This window comes from Nyctibius grandis, chromosome 6 (assembly GCF_013368605.1).
Source record: "Nyctibius grandis isolate bNycGra1 chromosome 6, bNycGra1.pri, whole genome shotgun sequence".
In the NCBI taxonomy this organism is placed as follows: domain Eukaryota; kingdom Metazoa; phylum Chordata; class Aves; order Nyctibiiformes; family Nyctibiidae; genus Nyctibius; species Nyctibius grandis.
This window is the reverse complement of record NC_090663.1, coordinates 72,118,627-72,134,965: the sequence shown is the minus strand read 5'-3', so window position 1 is coordinate 72,134,965 and position 16,339 is coordinate 72,118,627. Positions and strand designations below refer to the sequence as shown.

The 16,339-nt window shown below is 42.8% G+C and overlaps 1 protein-coding gene across 6 annotated transcripts in view; it reads right to left on the bottom strand.

Annotated features, from left to right (window-relative positions):
- The window catches only part of OTUD4 (OTU deubiquitinase 4), a 35,637-nt gene extending 24,649 nt beyond the window's left edge, over positions 1 to 10,988 (bottom strand). For 5 of the 6 annotated variants that reach the window (XM_068404081.1, XM_068404083.1, XM_068404085.1 and 2 more), the window contains exons 1-5: positions 10,768 to 10,988; positions 7,096 to 7,613; positions 5,459 to 5,542; positions 2,464 to 2,514; positions 528 to 574 (exon numbers count right to left, since the gene is read on the bottom strand). In XM_068404081.1, the coding sequence (XP_068260182.1) occupies positions 528 to 574; positions 2,464 to 2,514; positions 5,459 to 5,542; positions 7,096 to 7,260 (347 nt within the window). In that variant the 5' untranslated portion in view covers positions 7,261 to 7,613; positions 10,768 to 10,988. Of the gene's footprint in view, positions 1 to 527; positions 575 to 2,463; positions 2,515 to 5,458; positions 5,543 to 7,095; positions 7,614 to 7,705; positions 7,801 to 10,767 lie in introns of those variants that run through there. The other variant, XM_068404082.1, reaches the window with a different exon arrangement.
- Between the last annotated feature and the right edge of the window lie 5,351 nt (positions 10,989 to 16,339).

Genomic DNA, 16,339 nt, shown 5'->3' with positions numbered 1-16,339 from the left:
AGAGAGCAAGCCACAGCAGTACACCAGGTAGTCTTGTATCAGTACATACAATTTCATACCAGAGAAGGTGAGAACGGCTCTAGCACACAGCCTACAATACTCATACCACTAATCTACATCAGAGCATTTGTACAGAGGTAATAAAGAAATGGGTATAGCCCACAGCTTAGCAAAAGGGTTAATATTAAAGCCTTGGTGAGAAATAGGAAGAAAAGCAATTTTAACAGAAAAATTAAGATATGAAAATTAACAAAATACAAACTGTATGACTCTACCCACGATTAGTTGTGCAGGTGAGATGCATGACATGATTGCAAACCTGTATTCAAATCCCAGGTTAAAGGTCATTTTCAAAGCTCACTTTTCTATTTTTATTTAATACCTTGACAGCTGCAATTTTCCAAGCATATTTGTAGTTTTCTGGAGAACTACGGTATAACATGCAATTCCATCTTTGCTATTCCAACTGATTCACTAACAAAACTACTGAACTGATCTCAATAAAATATATTTAAAGGTTTTCTTACTTGTACATAAGAGAAAGGGCACTTATTTCTACTTGTCCAACCCATTCCTGTATTGAAAAAAACAAAATGAAATTAAAGTTCAAACAAATACACAATTATTATACTTCCTGATGTGTAGATCAAGAGAAGCAAGAAATCATTGTTGGAAACAAATACATTAACACAGAGTCTGGAGTTCAGCCGAGACACTAACTATTCCAGTAAGGTGGTTAAGGGGTACAAGCTGGAAGAATTTTTCCCCAAACTAGAAATGGATCTGTATGAAACCAGCGACAACTAAAAACAATCACATAAATGCAGACCTATCATTAAAGAGTATGATCTTGAAAGGCGATAGAGTGTTTTTATTTTTTTTCTTTTGTTAAACTTCAACAGCCAGCAGTCTAGCTTTTCAAAAGTGCTTTTTGAAAAAAGCAAGTGTTAGATTTACCAAGTGCTTTTAAAAATGTTACTCTCTACCTTCAAAAATGTCTGGTTTTGTGGGCCTTTAGCTGTAGATGAACTGGAAGAAGAACCTTGAGGCTTAACTCTCATGCCTAAAACACAGATAATTTCCATACAAACGTTCTGACACTGTCTTGTGAAGTGCTCCAACATAAAGTAGACCACTTCCAAACAGTGGTGCATTTCTCATGCAAGCAGCTGTATATCAATACCTGAAGAAAGACCAAAAATCTGCCCTTTAAAGCTGTTAAACAGTGAAATGTCAGTAACACCATAACCCAGACTCAAATCATAGAAAAGTAAAAGTTGTTGCTTCCATTACCAGCCTAACTGCTCTACTATGCTCCAGTATGATGTCACTAGACCTTTCCTATTATTTTTTTTTTAACTTTTTTTTCTTTTTAAAATTCTTACTAAATCAAAAACTACTCAAATTAAGTTTGGGGAAGAAATTTGTAGCAGTCCGATTTCTTTTTTAATAATTTTTTAAATTCTCATTACAATTTTAAAATATAGAATAACTTAACATTAATTTCTCTGATCATGTAAAAAAGCTACTGTATTATTTTTCAAAAAAAATTTTTAAATGTTAGCAGACATGTATGAAAAAGACATTTTCTATACACACAGTGCAGTGCTGTAAACCATTTACACTGGCGTAGTTCAGAGCAGTGTAAGTTCTACCGGCAGACTGCATGATTTACCATTTAGCATAGCTTATAACCTCGGGATTTGACTAACAAAGCTTTGTGATTAAAAATCCTGGTATAAATAAAGCAAAACAAAAGCAGAATGGGCTAACACCCACTTTTTTCCCCTTTCCACCATTCATTTTGGAAACTGAAATAAAGAACCATCTGGTTAGCCATTCTAACTAGTGATGCTGTAGGCATGGCGGGGGGGGGGAAAATAAAAATTAAAAGTCATGCTTTAATTTCTAGGAGGGGAAGTTTAATAAAATTTATGTACAAACGCTTAAAAAAAATTAACAGATTTTGCAATGTTGCACTAGAGAGTCCTCTTCCTCCCCCTCTGAGCTTACAGAAATTGTTAACTCCCTAATAAAAATACTAAAATTAAATTGTGGAAGGGGAAGAATAATAATAATTTTGTTTCAAATCAGTATCTTCCTAAGAGCCTGTGGCTACTGTCCATAATATCCCTTACATCAGTAACTGTCTTTTCATCACCTAAACTTTTAGATCTTTATTCAAGGCTGTCTTCAAGAAAAAGCTGGCCACACTATGTCTGTTGATAAGTGCAGAAGCTAGAAACATTTGGACACAATTTTGAGGAATAACAGGTTTAAATCAAGACACACAAAAAATTCCCCAAATCATTTTACAATAGAATACATGCACAAAAGTACATATTCACATAATTCAAAGACCTCTTAAGATCAGTCAAAAACATTTGTAAGGAAAAAAAAATCCAATTACCTACCAACTTCAACAGAAGTACTGCTTTCCATTATAAATCAAGCTTAACATACCTGTGGATTTTCCAAAGATTTTAAATACTCTTCAAATGGCCCCTCTATGAACTGTATTTTAAAAAAAAAAAAAAGTAATAATTACTTATTTTTATTAGTATAGCATATGGAATCCCCAGTCTATGACCCACTGAACCAATGGAAATGTACCATTGGAAATTTAAGACTATCCTGCCCTCAAAGAGCTTACAATCTAAGTATAAAGTGATGTAGAGATGAGGGAATACATGGTCAAACATATAGGTCTGCATTCCAGAAAATAATCAGCTTTTGGAGTCATCACACAATCCAAAACAAAACAAACAAAAAAACCCAAAAGCAAACCTAGCAGCCCAAATGAGAAATCTGAAAGAAAGTAAAGATGCTGACAAGTAGATGTTTATGGGTATTTCATCCCAGGTGTGCACGGCATCACTGGAGAGAGCAGGTGTGGGCTTATTCAAGTACCTTGTTAAAAGAAACAGGCAGCAATGGGACAATCAGAAATGGGAGTCACATTTCTGTAGTACCCAAGCAGCGACAAGATACAGGACAGGCAAATCATAAAGCACTTTTTCCTCCTTTCTGTATCACTTCAAACAAACTGCTTTTACTTTCAGTGAAAGGATGCAAACAAATCGGGCTACACTGCAAGTGCCAGGCTAAGAAAGTAACCCTTCAGCTGCACTCCCTAACACGCACAAAGAGCCCAAACTCACATTTGTCAAGGACAAAGATGCTGCAGTAATTGAGACATGTTAACTTCAAAGTGTTTCAGCCATCCTGGCCAACAGAGAGGCTATATTTAAAACATGCTATTTAGATACAATCTGCTTGATTTAGTTAAAATAAAGACCCACAGAGGTCCAAACAAAGAAGTAATTCCCCTTATGAACTTACGCTACAAGCAGGATGGCCTCTTTACCCATAGTGATTAACAAACAAGGTAACAGAGAAAACTGAGCAGAGTATAGAATCATAGAATCGTTTAGGTTGGAAGAGACCTTGAAGATCATCAAGTCCAACCATTTACCCAGCACTGCCAAGTCCACCACTAAACCATGTCATAGCCAGCAGTTGTTTTGTGTGTCAAAGCTAAATGATCTAAAGGTAATGCATAGAGGAAGAGAGGAAGGGCACCAGAAAGTTCTCAGAGAAAACTGAAGAGCTAAAAAAGAGAATGAAGACAGCGGCAATCAGAGATAACACTTCAAGAAAGGATGAGGATGCAAATGAAAATGGTGGTTACACACAGGCACCCAAAACTTTGGTTACAGCAGTATCAATGGAACAAAAGAGACATAAATCCAAGCTGAAATGGTTACAATAGAGAGAAGAGGAATTTCAATGGGTACTACCAGTAAATGTCAATAGAGCAATCTACTAAGAAGGCAGATTGGTAAATAGTCAAACTAAGAGATAAGGGAAAGAGGCATTTGTTGTTTGCGTTGCTTGGGGTTTTTCTAAGAGATAAGTTAACAATGCTATATTCCAGATGGAAAATACAAAGTATAGTAAGAGATACGGGGAGCAAAGGAGATCAGCAGAGCTGAAGTGAGGTACCTGAGGGAGTAAGAACACTAGGAAATGAGAACAGGTACGAAACACCTCAACTTTGTACATGAAACACCTATTCTGAAAAATTACAAGAAACTTTCAGAAAAGAGACTTTTCAGAAGGACAGCAAAGATGGATAGAGCAGAGGTCATATCACTTGGATCAAGTCTGAAGAAAAAAAGAACTGTCGGGCTGGGGGTTTGGAGGAGAGAGACAAAGATAGTAAAACCAGCTAGGGTTGACAAAGCAGTTACGCAGCTGAGAAGATGCCAGAACTGGGGAGGGGAAACAACACCCATCAAGAAGAGTCATGGTATTTCCAAAAACTACACAATGCAATGAGAAAACTGAAGTAGAGAAGCAGATACTGGAGCGAGTGGGGTAATTCTGGAAAGAAAGGGATTAAAAAGTCAGCAGTGAAAAGACAAAATAGTGTGAATCTCTCTGGGAGAATGCAGCTCTGATTTGACTATTTCCATTTGCCAGGAGTGTTTGTTTCCAGTTCATCTGAGGAATTATCAACTCTTAGATCTCTCTCCCTTCTTTTTTTTTAAAAAACTTCATTCATTCTTGACAACTTCCACATTAAAGGGATCAGTCACATTTGAGCACAGGGCACTTTGTCAGAAATTACAGCCAATACACACACTCTTATTCCTGCTTTCCATCTCTTCCCTGTGCCAATGTGCATCTAAAACAGCCTTTTTATTTTGAGTCCTGGTAAATTTAGAACAGAGAAAGAGAGCTGAGTAATAATCCTCCAGCAACAAATGCTTACACATACTCCTGTTTTGGCTATCCTGGAAATTAGTTAAATGGTATTTACACTAGAACACATACAAACACAAACAGGAGTGCCATTATTTATTATTGTTCTTTTAAAAGGAACAAAAAAAAAAGGATTTTATAATGTTAACATTGACGACATTGGCCAAATATAGATCAATATCAAAATATTTTATGTCCATTGTTGATGAAGAACTTCATTACAGATGTTTACATAAAAAAAAACCACAGTGGCAATAAATTTTAGACCCTGAAACAAATTTCACTAATCTCATCAGTCAAATCCCTTATATACTGTAAAAGCAATTAAATAGCACAATAAGAACATTTTATGACCTTCGTTAAAATAGGCATGATACTAAAATAAAATCCAGATTTTGGTAACTTCACTACAGCTTAAGAAAGTTTGTTTTGTTTTTTAATGAGCATTAAAAACTCTTTCCACCCCACATCCCTCCAGTCCAAGCAGTATACAGGTCTTTCTCCAGGCTTATGAAAATGAGCTACTACCACAGATATGCCCATTAATTTAAAGAGCACTCACTTTAAAAAGCATCAACTAGGATATAGCTACGATGAATACTGTCACAAACATCAGAATATGCCTTAGAAAAGTACAAGGAATAAAGTAACATTTTTTTTAAATGCTCACAAAGAAAACAAAAACACTTACTGCTTCAAACTTCTCCCTGTTTTTCCGAAGATAGTCTACACAAGCCATCCTAACATCAATATGCCGAGACTGAGAGTGTAACACCTACAAAGGGAGAAAGAGAACAAGGTGACACTGGTTCTTAGGAGTTTTGGTGACAGGTCACAAATAATTAATGACTGTTGTCTAAATGCAGGCTTGGAAATACTCTAGTTTTATTTTTAAGAAAATGTAAAATGTATATTTATTCAGTTACAACATCTGTGCAAGTGAAACCTCAATTACTTTATCAAAAGTTAAGTAACTGCAGAATTCATAGATTTACTAAATTCAAATGTTCAATTTCATGAGGATTTACAGAGCAAAAGGAATAGCATTTGTTGTCATTCTTTAACTGACTCCTTTGTAACGGACTTCAATTAATTGAAGTAGTAAGTTACCGCAGGAGCAGATGAGGAAATGAACTACCAACATGCACGCATTGAAATGAAATCCAACCAAATCTAAGAGAGGGCAGGGTTACTTTCTCTTGATTTTAAGAGGTGTAGGTCTGTTCCCCAAATACTAATTTGGAAGCTAGGAATTCAGATCCCAATACGACACATGTATTCTACCTCCTGCTCAAATCTCTAGTGGAAAAATATTACTTTCATTCAGAGTTAACTCTAACGTCACTCTGCATCCTCACTACAATGTAGGGAAGTTCCAGTCAACTTAAGTTGCTGCCTCTCTGGCAATCCTTACACACTACTCTCAATTTAAAACACTTCCAAATTCAGCTCAGTTCAGTTTTTCTGCATGAAGAGTACAGAGATTAGGCCAAATTTGTGGATAAACACCTACTAACTATGAATTAAAGACCTTCCCTTTAATAAAGTAAGAATGGGATGTTAAAAATTTAATTAATAGTTGGAAAAAAGTTCTATATACACTGGCGTGTGGGAGAAACCTTATATATATATTAACTAAAACCATCAGAATATCAATGTATATTCATTGATTATTCCCTTGAAATAAAAAAAAACACACTCACTACAGATCAATAGTGTTTGCTTGCCTGAATTTATAAATACAGTGGGGGAAGTAATTTTACTTTTTAAAAAAAAGTGAACTGTGTATAATTAGCATAGCAATCTGGGCTCCCACAATCAGAAGCACCAGAGCTCCCACTGCTGTTTGTTTGTATTTAAGACAAGATGACGCTGTCACTTTTTCCCTTTAACAGTTAACACTGAAATGGGGGAGGGGAATTCAACAGGAAGAACTGAAAATAAATTACTCACTTTCTCTAATTTTATAGTAAACTACTCGAACAAAACTAAGAACAAGGCATTTCAGCTCTTTCCACTAAATTCCATTTCCTAAATAGTCCCATACAAAGCCGTTGTACCCAAATGTTGAAATCTTACACTGAAAAAAAAGCTCTGAGGAGGCAGCGGAAGGTCAAAACAGGTAACAATTTCTTGATGACAGAAGGCAGCTGTACACACAGAACTTCTCTCACCCCAGAAGACAGAAAGTATTTATTTTCCCTGGCACACGACTGTTAAAGTTACTCAGTGTATACTTGTCTGCATTTTAACATTTAATTATCACCCACTAATGAGACCACTTCCCATGCTTTCATGCCAAGTAGCTTTGTTTATGTAACCAGTTACCTGCTCGGCCACAGCCCTGAAAAGGCAAGATCCATCCTTGGCAACTCTCTTTCTGTACAAGCCCTGAGATCGCAAGTAGCAGTCCATAGAAGCGTCCCCAGGGGCGTCCATGCCGCTGCTCTGATGACTCTGCTCCCCGCCGTCGGCTCTGCACGCCGCCTCCATGTTTACCGCTTCACGCTGTGGAGAATCGCTGCACCTCTCCTAGCCCCACATGGCCAGGGAAACGCACTGAGCAGCTCTAGGGCCGGGTAAAGGAAGCAGCAGCAGGTGGGGAGGCGAGCGCTGCCCCCCCAGCACCAGAGGTAGCAGCAGCAGTAGGAAGAGCAGCCGGTCTCACGTTATCAACTTGCATGTGTGAATCGCGAGGAGAAACGGCAAAGTTTTACTCCGCGGTCTGCACTTCCGTCGCTTCTAGGCTTCTCCGGAGGGCCGGGCGGCAGCTCCCGGACGCTGCTCCGGCGGGGTCCCGACCCCACTGGTCCCTCGGGGCGGCGGTTCCCGAGCGCGCAGCCGGCCTGCCGGGCGGAAAACAAAAGAGAAAGGACATGTGCGACCGCCGCCGGGGAGGTGGGGGGGGGGGGGGGAGAAAAAAAAAAAGCAGCGTAACCTGGCGGTTATTTTCACTTTCAGCCCGGGCGCTTCTGGGAGCGGTAGTTCCGCAGGAGGAGGAAGCAGCGGGAGCTGGACACGGCGCCCGGGGCCGGGCCGGGGCCCCCGGCGGGAGCCACCCCCGGCGGGGCCGCGGCGGCCCGAGAGCGGGACGGGGCTACAGCCGCCGCGCCCCGCCTCCGGGTGGTCAGGGCTTGGCTGTTGGCACCCAGGCAGGCCCGTTTCGTTCCGTAACGGCTCTTTAGTTTTATAACTAACACCGGGATGTCCAAAACCTCACCCACAGGTATGGGGGGGGTTAGTTCGGTTTTTAGAATCACAGAAACGGTTTCGTTGGAAGGGACCTTAAAGGTCATCGAGTCCAACCATTAACCCAGCACTGCCAAGTCCCCCACTAAACCAGGTCCCTAAGCACCACATCTACACGGCTTTTAAAAACCTCCAGGGATGGTGACTCCACTTCCGTGGGCAGCCTGTTCCAATGCTTGACAACCCTTTTGGTGAAGGAATTTTTCGTGATATCCAACCTAAACCTCCCCTGGCACAAACTGAGGCCGTTTCCTCTTGTCTTATCAGTTGTTACTTGGGTGAAGAGACCGAGATCCACCTCACTACCACCTCCTTTCAGGTAGCTGTAGAGAGCAATAAGGTCTCCCCTCAGCCTCCTTTTCTCCAGACTAAACAACCCCAGTTCTCTCAGCCACTCCTCATAGGACATACCCTCCGACCCTTCACCAGCTTTCTCGCCCTTCTCTGGACTCGCTCCAGCACCTCAATGTCTTTCTTGGAGCGAGGGGCTCAGAACTGAACACAGTACTCGAGGTGGTGCAGCCTCACCAGTGCTGAGTACAGGGAGACGATCACTTCCCTAGTCCTGCTGGCCACACTATTTCTGATACAAGCCAGGATGCTGTTGGCCTTCTTGGCCACCTGGGCACACTGCTGGCTCATATTCAGCCAGCCATCGACCAACACTCCCAGGTCCTTTTCCACAGGGCAGCTTTCCAGCCACTCTTCCCCAAGCCTGTAGCATTACATGAGGTTTGTTTTGGTTTTTTTTTCCCCCCAACAGATTAGATTGTAAGGTTATTTTTGAAATCCATCCACTTGCAGGAAAGAAGATGGAAATAAAACTGGGATAGTAAAAGGAGGCTTAAATAAAAAGGGATTTTAAAAAAGCCATAGCTGTTCAATACTTTTAATATACTACTATTTTTGTATACCACTCTTAGTGGTAAGAAGCAGCAAACATTTTTATTACAATTCCATGACTAAATTTTGCTTGGCATTGTAAACAGGCTTTAGAAGATTTTCATGCACAAAATGTGACAAGAAAGGAAACTTTCCAAACTTTCAAGGCTTTTTTCACTGTGGCTGTGTGACTTACCTAGAAGGGAGAGCCACAAAGCTCTCAGTAGCACTAGTGATAAATAAAATGCTACCAGTTACTTCTTAGCTTAAATGAACAAATTCAGATGCAGGAAAGAGGCAAATAAAAGGAATAAACCCCCTGATTCCTACTTTTAGTCAACAGGAATAAGACCAGGGAGGGCAATGACTTGAGCTGAGATCTGTATATAATAATAATAGATGGAACAAGCAGAAGTTACAAGCCAGGCTGAGTCCAGTGCTCTGGCAGCTCTGTACAAGCAGTATCAAACCCCCTTTTCATAACAAACTTCTCAGCAGAAGATGGGAAAGGTCACCTAACAAGACTGAACTATAAACAGCTGTTGCCACTGACTCAATTACCATATTCGCTGAAGAAACTCAGACTAGCAGAGTCCTGCATGTGAGAGGTGCTTCTTCTGTAGATAAAAGTGATTTGACAAGATGCTTTTGAGACCTGTCAAACTAGTGTCCAGTTACAGAGTTTCTTAGGAATATTCCATTTTTCCTCACCCTATTTGTCAAGGTTTGAGACAGAACTATCCTCTAACTTGTTCACAAATTTGTCTTCCTTCATATTTAAGCCTTTTGTCATCGTGATTCTAAAGGCCGGTTAGGGGAAAGGCAAATGCCTTTCATCGCATCTGTTAGACTCAAGAATGCCTGTACAAACGAGGTCATGCAGTATGTAACAGAATGTAAATGTAGTTCTGATAAGTGAACACATTGAGAAACTAAAAGTCATATAGTTGTCAGTTCCCTAAAAGTCTGCTCTTTTTGCAACCGACTCCTGAAGTTGATCAGGCAATGGTGACCCACAGATTTTTTTTTTTACCAAGTACAAGAAGCAATCTATTTCTAAAAAGGTGAAGTTCTCACTGAAGAAATCTAGTCTGTAGATGTAGTTTCTAAGGCATGAAGAGAAGTGCATCCACTGAGAGACATCTAAAATACCTCAATGTTAAAATAAATGCTCCATCAAGATACAAACGACCAAATTATAACTCATGAGTTATTACAGATGTTCTAATTAGCAAGCAGCTTTATTAACACTTTCAACCAGCACTTCTACCACAAGCAGCAGCTCCAGCCACCAGTTCCTCCCTCTGCACCAACCTCTATTGCCCACACAAATACTTCTGCAGCCCATACAGTGAATCAGCTCAGGAAGCTGACTCAAGCTAAAAAAAAAAAAAAAAAACAAACCCAAACCAACCCCAACTTTATTTTTAAACTAAGATTAGTTTTGCGATTCAGTTCACGGCCTGCCTGTGCCAACACCTGGGCCAGCAAAGCGGGGCGGGGGGGGCAGCCTTTACTCATCCAGCTGCAACCTTGGGGAGAGGAGACCAGCTTTCGCCCAGCTTCGCGCCCGCCCTTTCCCGCTTCAGACAGCGCCGGTTCACCAGAAGCCTCCTCTCAGCCCGCGAGTCTGGCCTGGGCGACTCGGCACAGGCCGGGGACAGGCACCCGGGCAGGGGCGGCCCCTCGGCCTGCAGCCTGGCGGCCTCCCGGAGCAGGAGCAGACCCACAAAGGCCCTGCCTGCTCGGCTGCCCGCCCTGCGCGGGCACACCAGCCGCCGCCGGGGCTGCGGGGCCGGACTCCCCGCCCGGAGGCGCCGCGGCGCGGCGGGGCCCGCACCCTTCCCCCACCCGCTGACTGGCACTCACCGGCGGAGGGGCGGGCGGGCGGCCCCCTCCTCCTCCTCTCCTCCCCCTGGGCAACGGCGGCAGCGGCGCCGCTCCCTCCTCGCCTCGCCGCGGCGGCGGCGCAGGCACTTCAATCTCCCGCGGCGGCCGCTCTGCTCGCGTCGCTCCCCGATGATGCGGCCGCTGCCAGCCCCAGCCCCGTCCCGGTCTCGCCCTCCCGCTTCGCCGCCTCTCATCACTCTTCGCCACACCGCTCCCCCTCCGCCCGCTGTTGGTTTGTCCCAGCGGCCACACCTGTGCCGGCTACTGCGGCTCGTACCATTTGCCGCACAGGGGAGGAAGGAGGCAGCAGGGGAGAATGCCCAGGTGCTGGAGGAGGAAGCGGCGTTTAGCGCGGGGCTGTTTGATCTGGGATTAGTTGCTGGATGGCTTTAAGGAGCCGGATGGTGCCGAGGCGAGCGGCAGTCGCTTCATGTGTGTGTCCCCCCCCCCCCCGCAGGGGGCACGCAGTGGCACAGCCCCGAGGCCGTCTACCCCCTACCCAGCAGGACCCAGTGCTGGGGCCCGCCGCCGCGAAGGGCGGGAAGGCGGCTCCCGGCCCGCCCTCGCACCGCTGCCTCATGGCACCGCTCCCTCCAGCGGCCTGGCCTGGTTGTAACCCCCGCACCCGACTGTGGGATGCAACGGGAAATATTTTTAAGAGTTTTTCTGACAGGTAATTTTTTTTATGAGTTAACAGCCCGGAAGAACAGGTGTGGGACAGGAGAGGAGGGAGCCAGCGATCAGATTGTCCGGCCTCGCTGCCGAAAGGAAAGATTGTTAAACTGTGCCCTCGGTATGTGTGTGCTGTTACAATAACAGTGTATGTTTTCATATAGCATTGCTTTTTCTCAGAAATTCTACAACAGACATGAAGAAATACATAAAATGTCTGTAAATCAGTAGTGGGAAGGCTGTGAGAAGAGTAAGCAAGTGTGTAGCAAATTCAAATCTGATTATGTATTTTTTTTTTCCAAATAAAATGCTGATTCAGGCTAGGAAATCATCACTTTAAACACATGATCGAGCCAAAGTGTTTAGGGGGAAAATAAATAAATAATACATACATCCATACATCCTTCAAGCTAGCAAGCATAGATATTAATAGTGGTGATAAAACCTGATGCTTAAGGAGACACAGTAAAAAAAAAAAAAAAATCTTTCTAGGTTGCCTATTTGCTTAGTAGTCCACTATGAGATTTTTGGCCTTGTTTGAAATGACCCTTTGTTGGTTGAAATAGACTGTGAGGTTATACAAACCATTAGGCTTACCTGGTAAGGTGCAATTCAGTCTACCTTTTCTGTGCATGTTAAATAGAAGTTAGCATGTGAACAGTACTTTTGAAGACAGTAAGCTAAAAAACAATCCAGTTTAAGTCATTTTTAAGTCATTTATCCCTATCTGGTCTCAGGTTTCCAAAGTTACAGTACAGTACACATTTAAGCTGGTAGTGCCTCCATGTGCCTGCGTTTGTGCCAGACAGTGAAGCACATTAAGAAAACTGACTCGGCTGACAGCCAAGCCTTCCCCTGCAATATTTTTCAGCGAGATCAGGTCTGCTACCATTATGTTGTGCACTTGCTGCTGGCACAAGAGAGGGAGAAGGTGGGAAAGAGAAAATAGATTAAGAGGACACGACAGGTTTTGGTTCTGGTGTAGCACCAGACCAGATCCTTGTCAAAATTCAACCTGAGAGACCAAGGATGTTAGAGTTGTCCCAAACCCCTTGTATGAAATCTGAACAGTCTGTTCAAAGTTCTAGTTTAATCCTTCCATGGTAAAATTGGTTCCCCATCAGAAGTGTGCATTCTGACAAGTCATGATTACTTGAAAGCTTTTGTGAATGTTTACAATTTTCTATCCAGGTTGTGTTCATACTGACATCTACAAAACAGTTATGCCCCTCATGCAGAAGCTTTAAAAATATATATACACAAAGTAATTGAACTGTAAGTGAGAGATTATGTTACCTGTTGAAAGGAAAAAATAAACATTTCCTGACATCAGAGGTAGCATAAATAGTTCAGTCCAACATTAAATGAGTCAGTAGGAAGATTTCTATTCCCATTAGTGTGTGATGGATCGGGCTTAAATAGAGGGATAAGAGCATCTTCATCATAAACCATTTTATTTATGGATCTCTGTGTGTACACAAACTTGTTTTTAATTCTGCTGATGAAGAACAGACCTGGATTTCATGTCCGTCTTGCGGAATAGCCGTGCAATCATAGCAGAATATAGTAATGGTTGCATTACTCCTGCACACTATTTGTAGCTGACTGCATCTTTGTGCTCTATGCACAAGTCAAAGATCATACACTCCCAGGTTCTACATTCCTTCATTACATCTCGGGGAACTACAGTTCCGGAGAAATACAGAAATGCAGCCTACTTGAGGTTGAAATTATTATTCTTCAAAAAATGTAGTAATCATGTAACATTTTGCCTTCTGGAGAGTTTTGGTCAAGGCTAGAACCTCAGCAGGATATTTTAACTGCTTTCCTTCCATGTAGATTTAATACCACATCAGATTTCAGGTGCTTAACATTCAGGTGGGCGGTACCTAAAAAATGATGGGCTGATGGCACAGTCAGCAGCTTAATATCTCAGCACAACAGAGCAAACAACAGAAGGGTTAGTTTGAGTTTATGGAATGAATTCCTGTGGGAGCAACTAATTAACACTGTCACACATAGAATGAAAAAGACAGGATAAAAGGGCTGCATATGACACTGGTCACATTTCTTAATTCTTCTGGCCAGAATATCCCATTGCAGACTCTAATTTGAGGAAGAAAATTTTCCTTGGTTGGATTTTTTTAGACAAATGGAGACCATTCAGTACAACAGAAATCATAAAAAGCATGTTGTGGTAAAAGCTGTTCCTTCTACCCTTGAGGAACACTTCTTCATAAAATGTCTTGAAGATGTTGGTCTGAAGGCATAGGTTTGTGTAGTCAAGAAATATTGAGAGGTGGGGCAAGAAAAGCCGTTTAAAAGGTTTTGGAAGTCATGAATGGTTACGTTCCAAGCATAGCTCATCTTGGAGCAGCAGAAATGCTGCATCCTGGTTTCCCACAGTTGTGTGTCTTCTGTCTTTACATCACCTATACCCCCATCCTGCCACAACAATAGCACAAGCTTCCTGCCCTGTTCCCTTATTTCTAGTTGCCACGCACATTGCTCTGGCACCCTATTAGACTTTTAGCTCTCTGACATGCCCAGTAATACGTTCATCTTCCCTCTGTGCTCCCAAAGTGTTAGCTGAACAAGAGGTAGCAGGTGTCGTGCCTGATTCTGAAATACGCTGTGGGTTTGTGCTGTGGGGCTTGGCATATGCTCATTATCCAGCCAGGAGGCCAAACAGGACAGGTAACTTCAGTGTTCAACAGCAACAGCAATTTGGGTCTTTCTCCTTGACTCAGATATTGATTTTCATGATGCTTACACAATCTTATCATCAGAGACTTCTGCTCCCCTGTCATATTTGTTCTCAATTTGCATATTGATTCCAAACATGTATGAGAGAGAAGAAACCAACAGCTAATCAAGCAGGCAGTATAAATGATCCTTTTTTTCTTTTTTTTTTTTTTTTGCAAACTACAGTAAAAGTGGTAGTCTTAACATTAAAGACAAATGAAGGGTTTGTCTTTATGAGTTTATAATGCCTTTCACAGTCAGGTTTTGACACCGAAACGGGAAGATGTAAGTCCATCTGTAAACCTTCAATTAATTCAAAGCCAAATGTGTTACCTGAGGTATTGGGTGATCAGAAGAGAACAGAAGACCACAGGGAGAAGTTTGTGGGGTAGTTGGTACATATGTAGAGAAACATTACATGCATTAATATAGGATTCTAGTATAGCTATGGAGTTAGATGAGGGGTCTGGAGTGCTGTGTGATATCAAAGTATGATCTGAGGCCAAGAAAACTGGTATGAAAGAAGATGGCAGAGCCATATCTATTTAAAAGAGTGTCTTTAGTTGTAGAAAGATAAAAGATGAGTAATTGGGTTCAAATTGGTGTAGGATATTGCTGTAGGTAATGTGAACAGTTACATTATACCCAAGAAGTATACTGTTTCCCCAGGTTCTTTATACTAACATAGACTTGTATTGGGTTTGGGTGGCAAGGTTTTGGGAGCAGGGAGCGGGGCTACAGGGGTAGCTTCTCTGAGAAGCTGCCAGAAGCTTCCCCGATGTCTGACAAAGCCAATGCCAGCTGGCTCAGACAGACCTGCTGCTGGCCAAGGCCGAGCTCATCAGCAACAGTGATAGCACCTCTGTGATAACATATTTAAGAAGGGGAAAAAGTTGCTGTGCAACAGCGATTGCAGCTGGAGAGTGAGAATACATGAGAAGAACAACTCTGCAGACACCAAGGTCAGTGAAGAAGGAGGAGGACGTGCCTCAGGCACCAGAGCAGAGATTCCCCTACAGCCTGTGGTAAAGACCACAGTGAGGCAGGCTGTCCCCATACAGGCCATGGAGGTCCACAGTGGAGCAGATATCCACCTGCAGCCCATGGAGGAGCCCAGGCAAAAGCAGGTAGATGCGTGCAAAGGAGGCTGTGACCCTATGGGAAGCCTGCGCTGGAGCAGGCTCCTGGTAGGACCTGTGGACTCAAGAGAAGCCCACGCTGGAGCAGGTTTGCTGGCAGGACTTGTGACCCTGTGGGGGACCCACACCAGAGCAGTCTGTTCCTGAAGGACTGCGCCCCATGGAAAGGACCCAAGCCAGAGCAGTTCAACGAAGAAGTGTAGCCTCTGGGAAGGACTCATGTTGGAGAAGTTTGTGGAGGACTGTCTCCCATGAGAGGGACCCCACACTGGAGCAGGGGAAGAGGAGGAAGGAGCAGTAGAGACAACATGTGATGAACTGACTGCAACCCCTGTTCCCTGCACTACTGGCAGAGAGGAGGTAGAGGAAACTTGTGATTTAAGTGATTGCTTTTAATCTTGCATTACAGTTGTATTTTTTCTTAAAGACTGATTTTTCACTGATTGGTAACCATTAACTTCAGGAGTGAAGTTAAGCCTCAGAAGAAGGGAAAGGTGGGGGGGAAGAAGTTTTAAGATTTAGTTTTTATTTTCTCATCCTACTCTGATTTTGATTGGTAATAAATTAAGCTAATTTCCCCCAAGTCAAGTCTGTTTTGCCTGTGACAGTAATGTGAGTGATCTCCCTGTCCTTATCTCACCCTACGAGCCTTTTGTTATATTTTCTCTCCCCTATCCAGCTGAGGAGGAGAGTGACAGAGGGGCTTTGGTGGGCATCTGGTGTCCAGCCAGGGTCAACCCACCACAAGACTGTTATAGAGAAAGAGCCCCACCTTTTCCCCAGGCTTGTTCCAGCTCCCTCCTCTTGTGCCTAGACTGTCCTTCATAAAAGGTAATTTGCTATTGTTTTCAACAAATTTGTTTCATCGGGATCAGGGAACTGATGCAGCTGACTGCTTGGCTGCAAGTACTTTGGTATCAGTAAAGGGCGGACAGGGGAAGTCCATGATATGGGTTAGGAAGGGCCATAATCCTGTTTACAGAAGTAAATGTGTG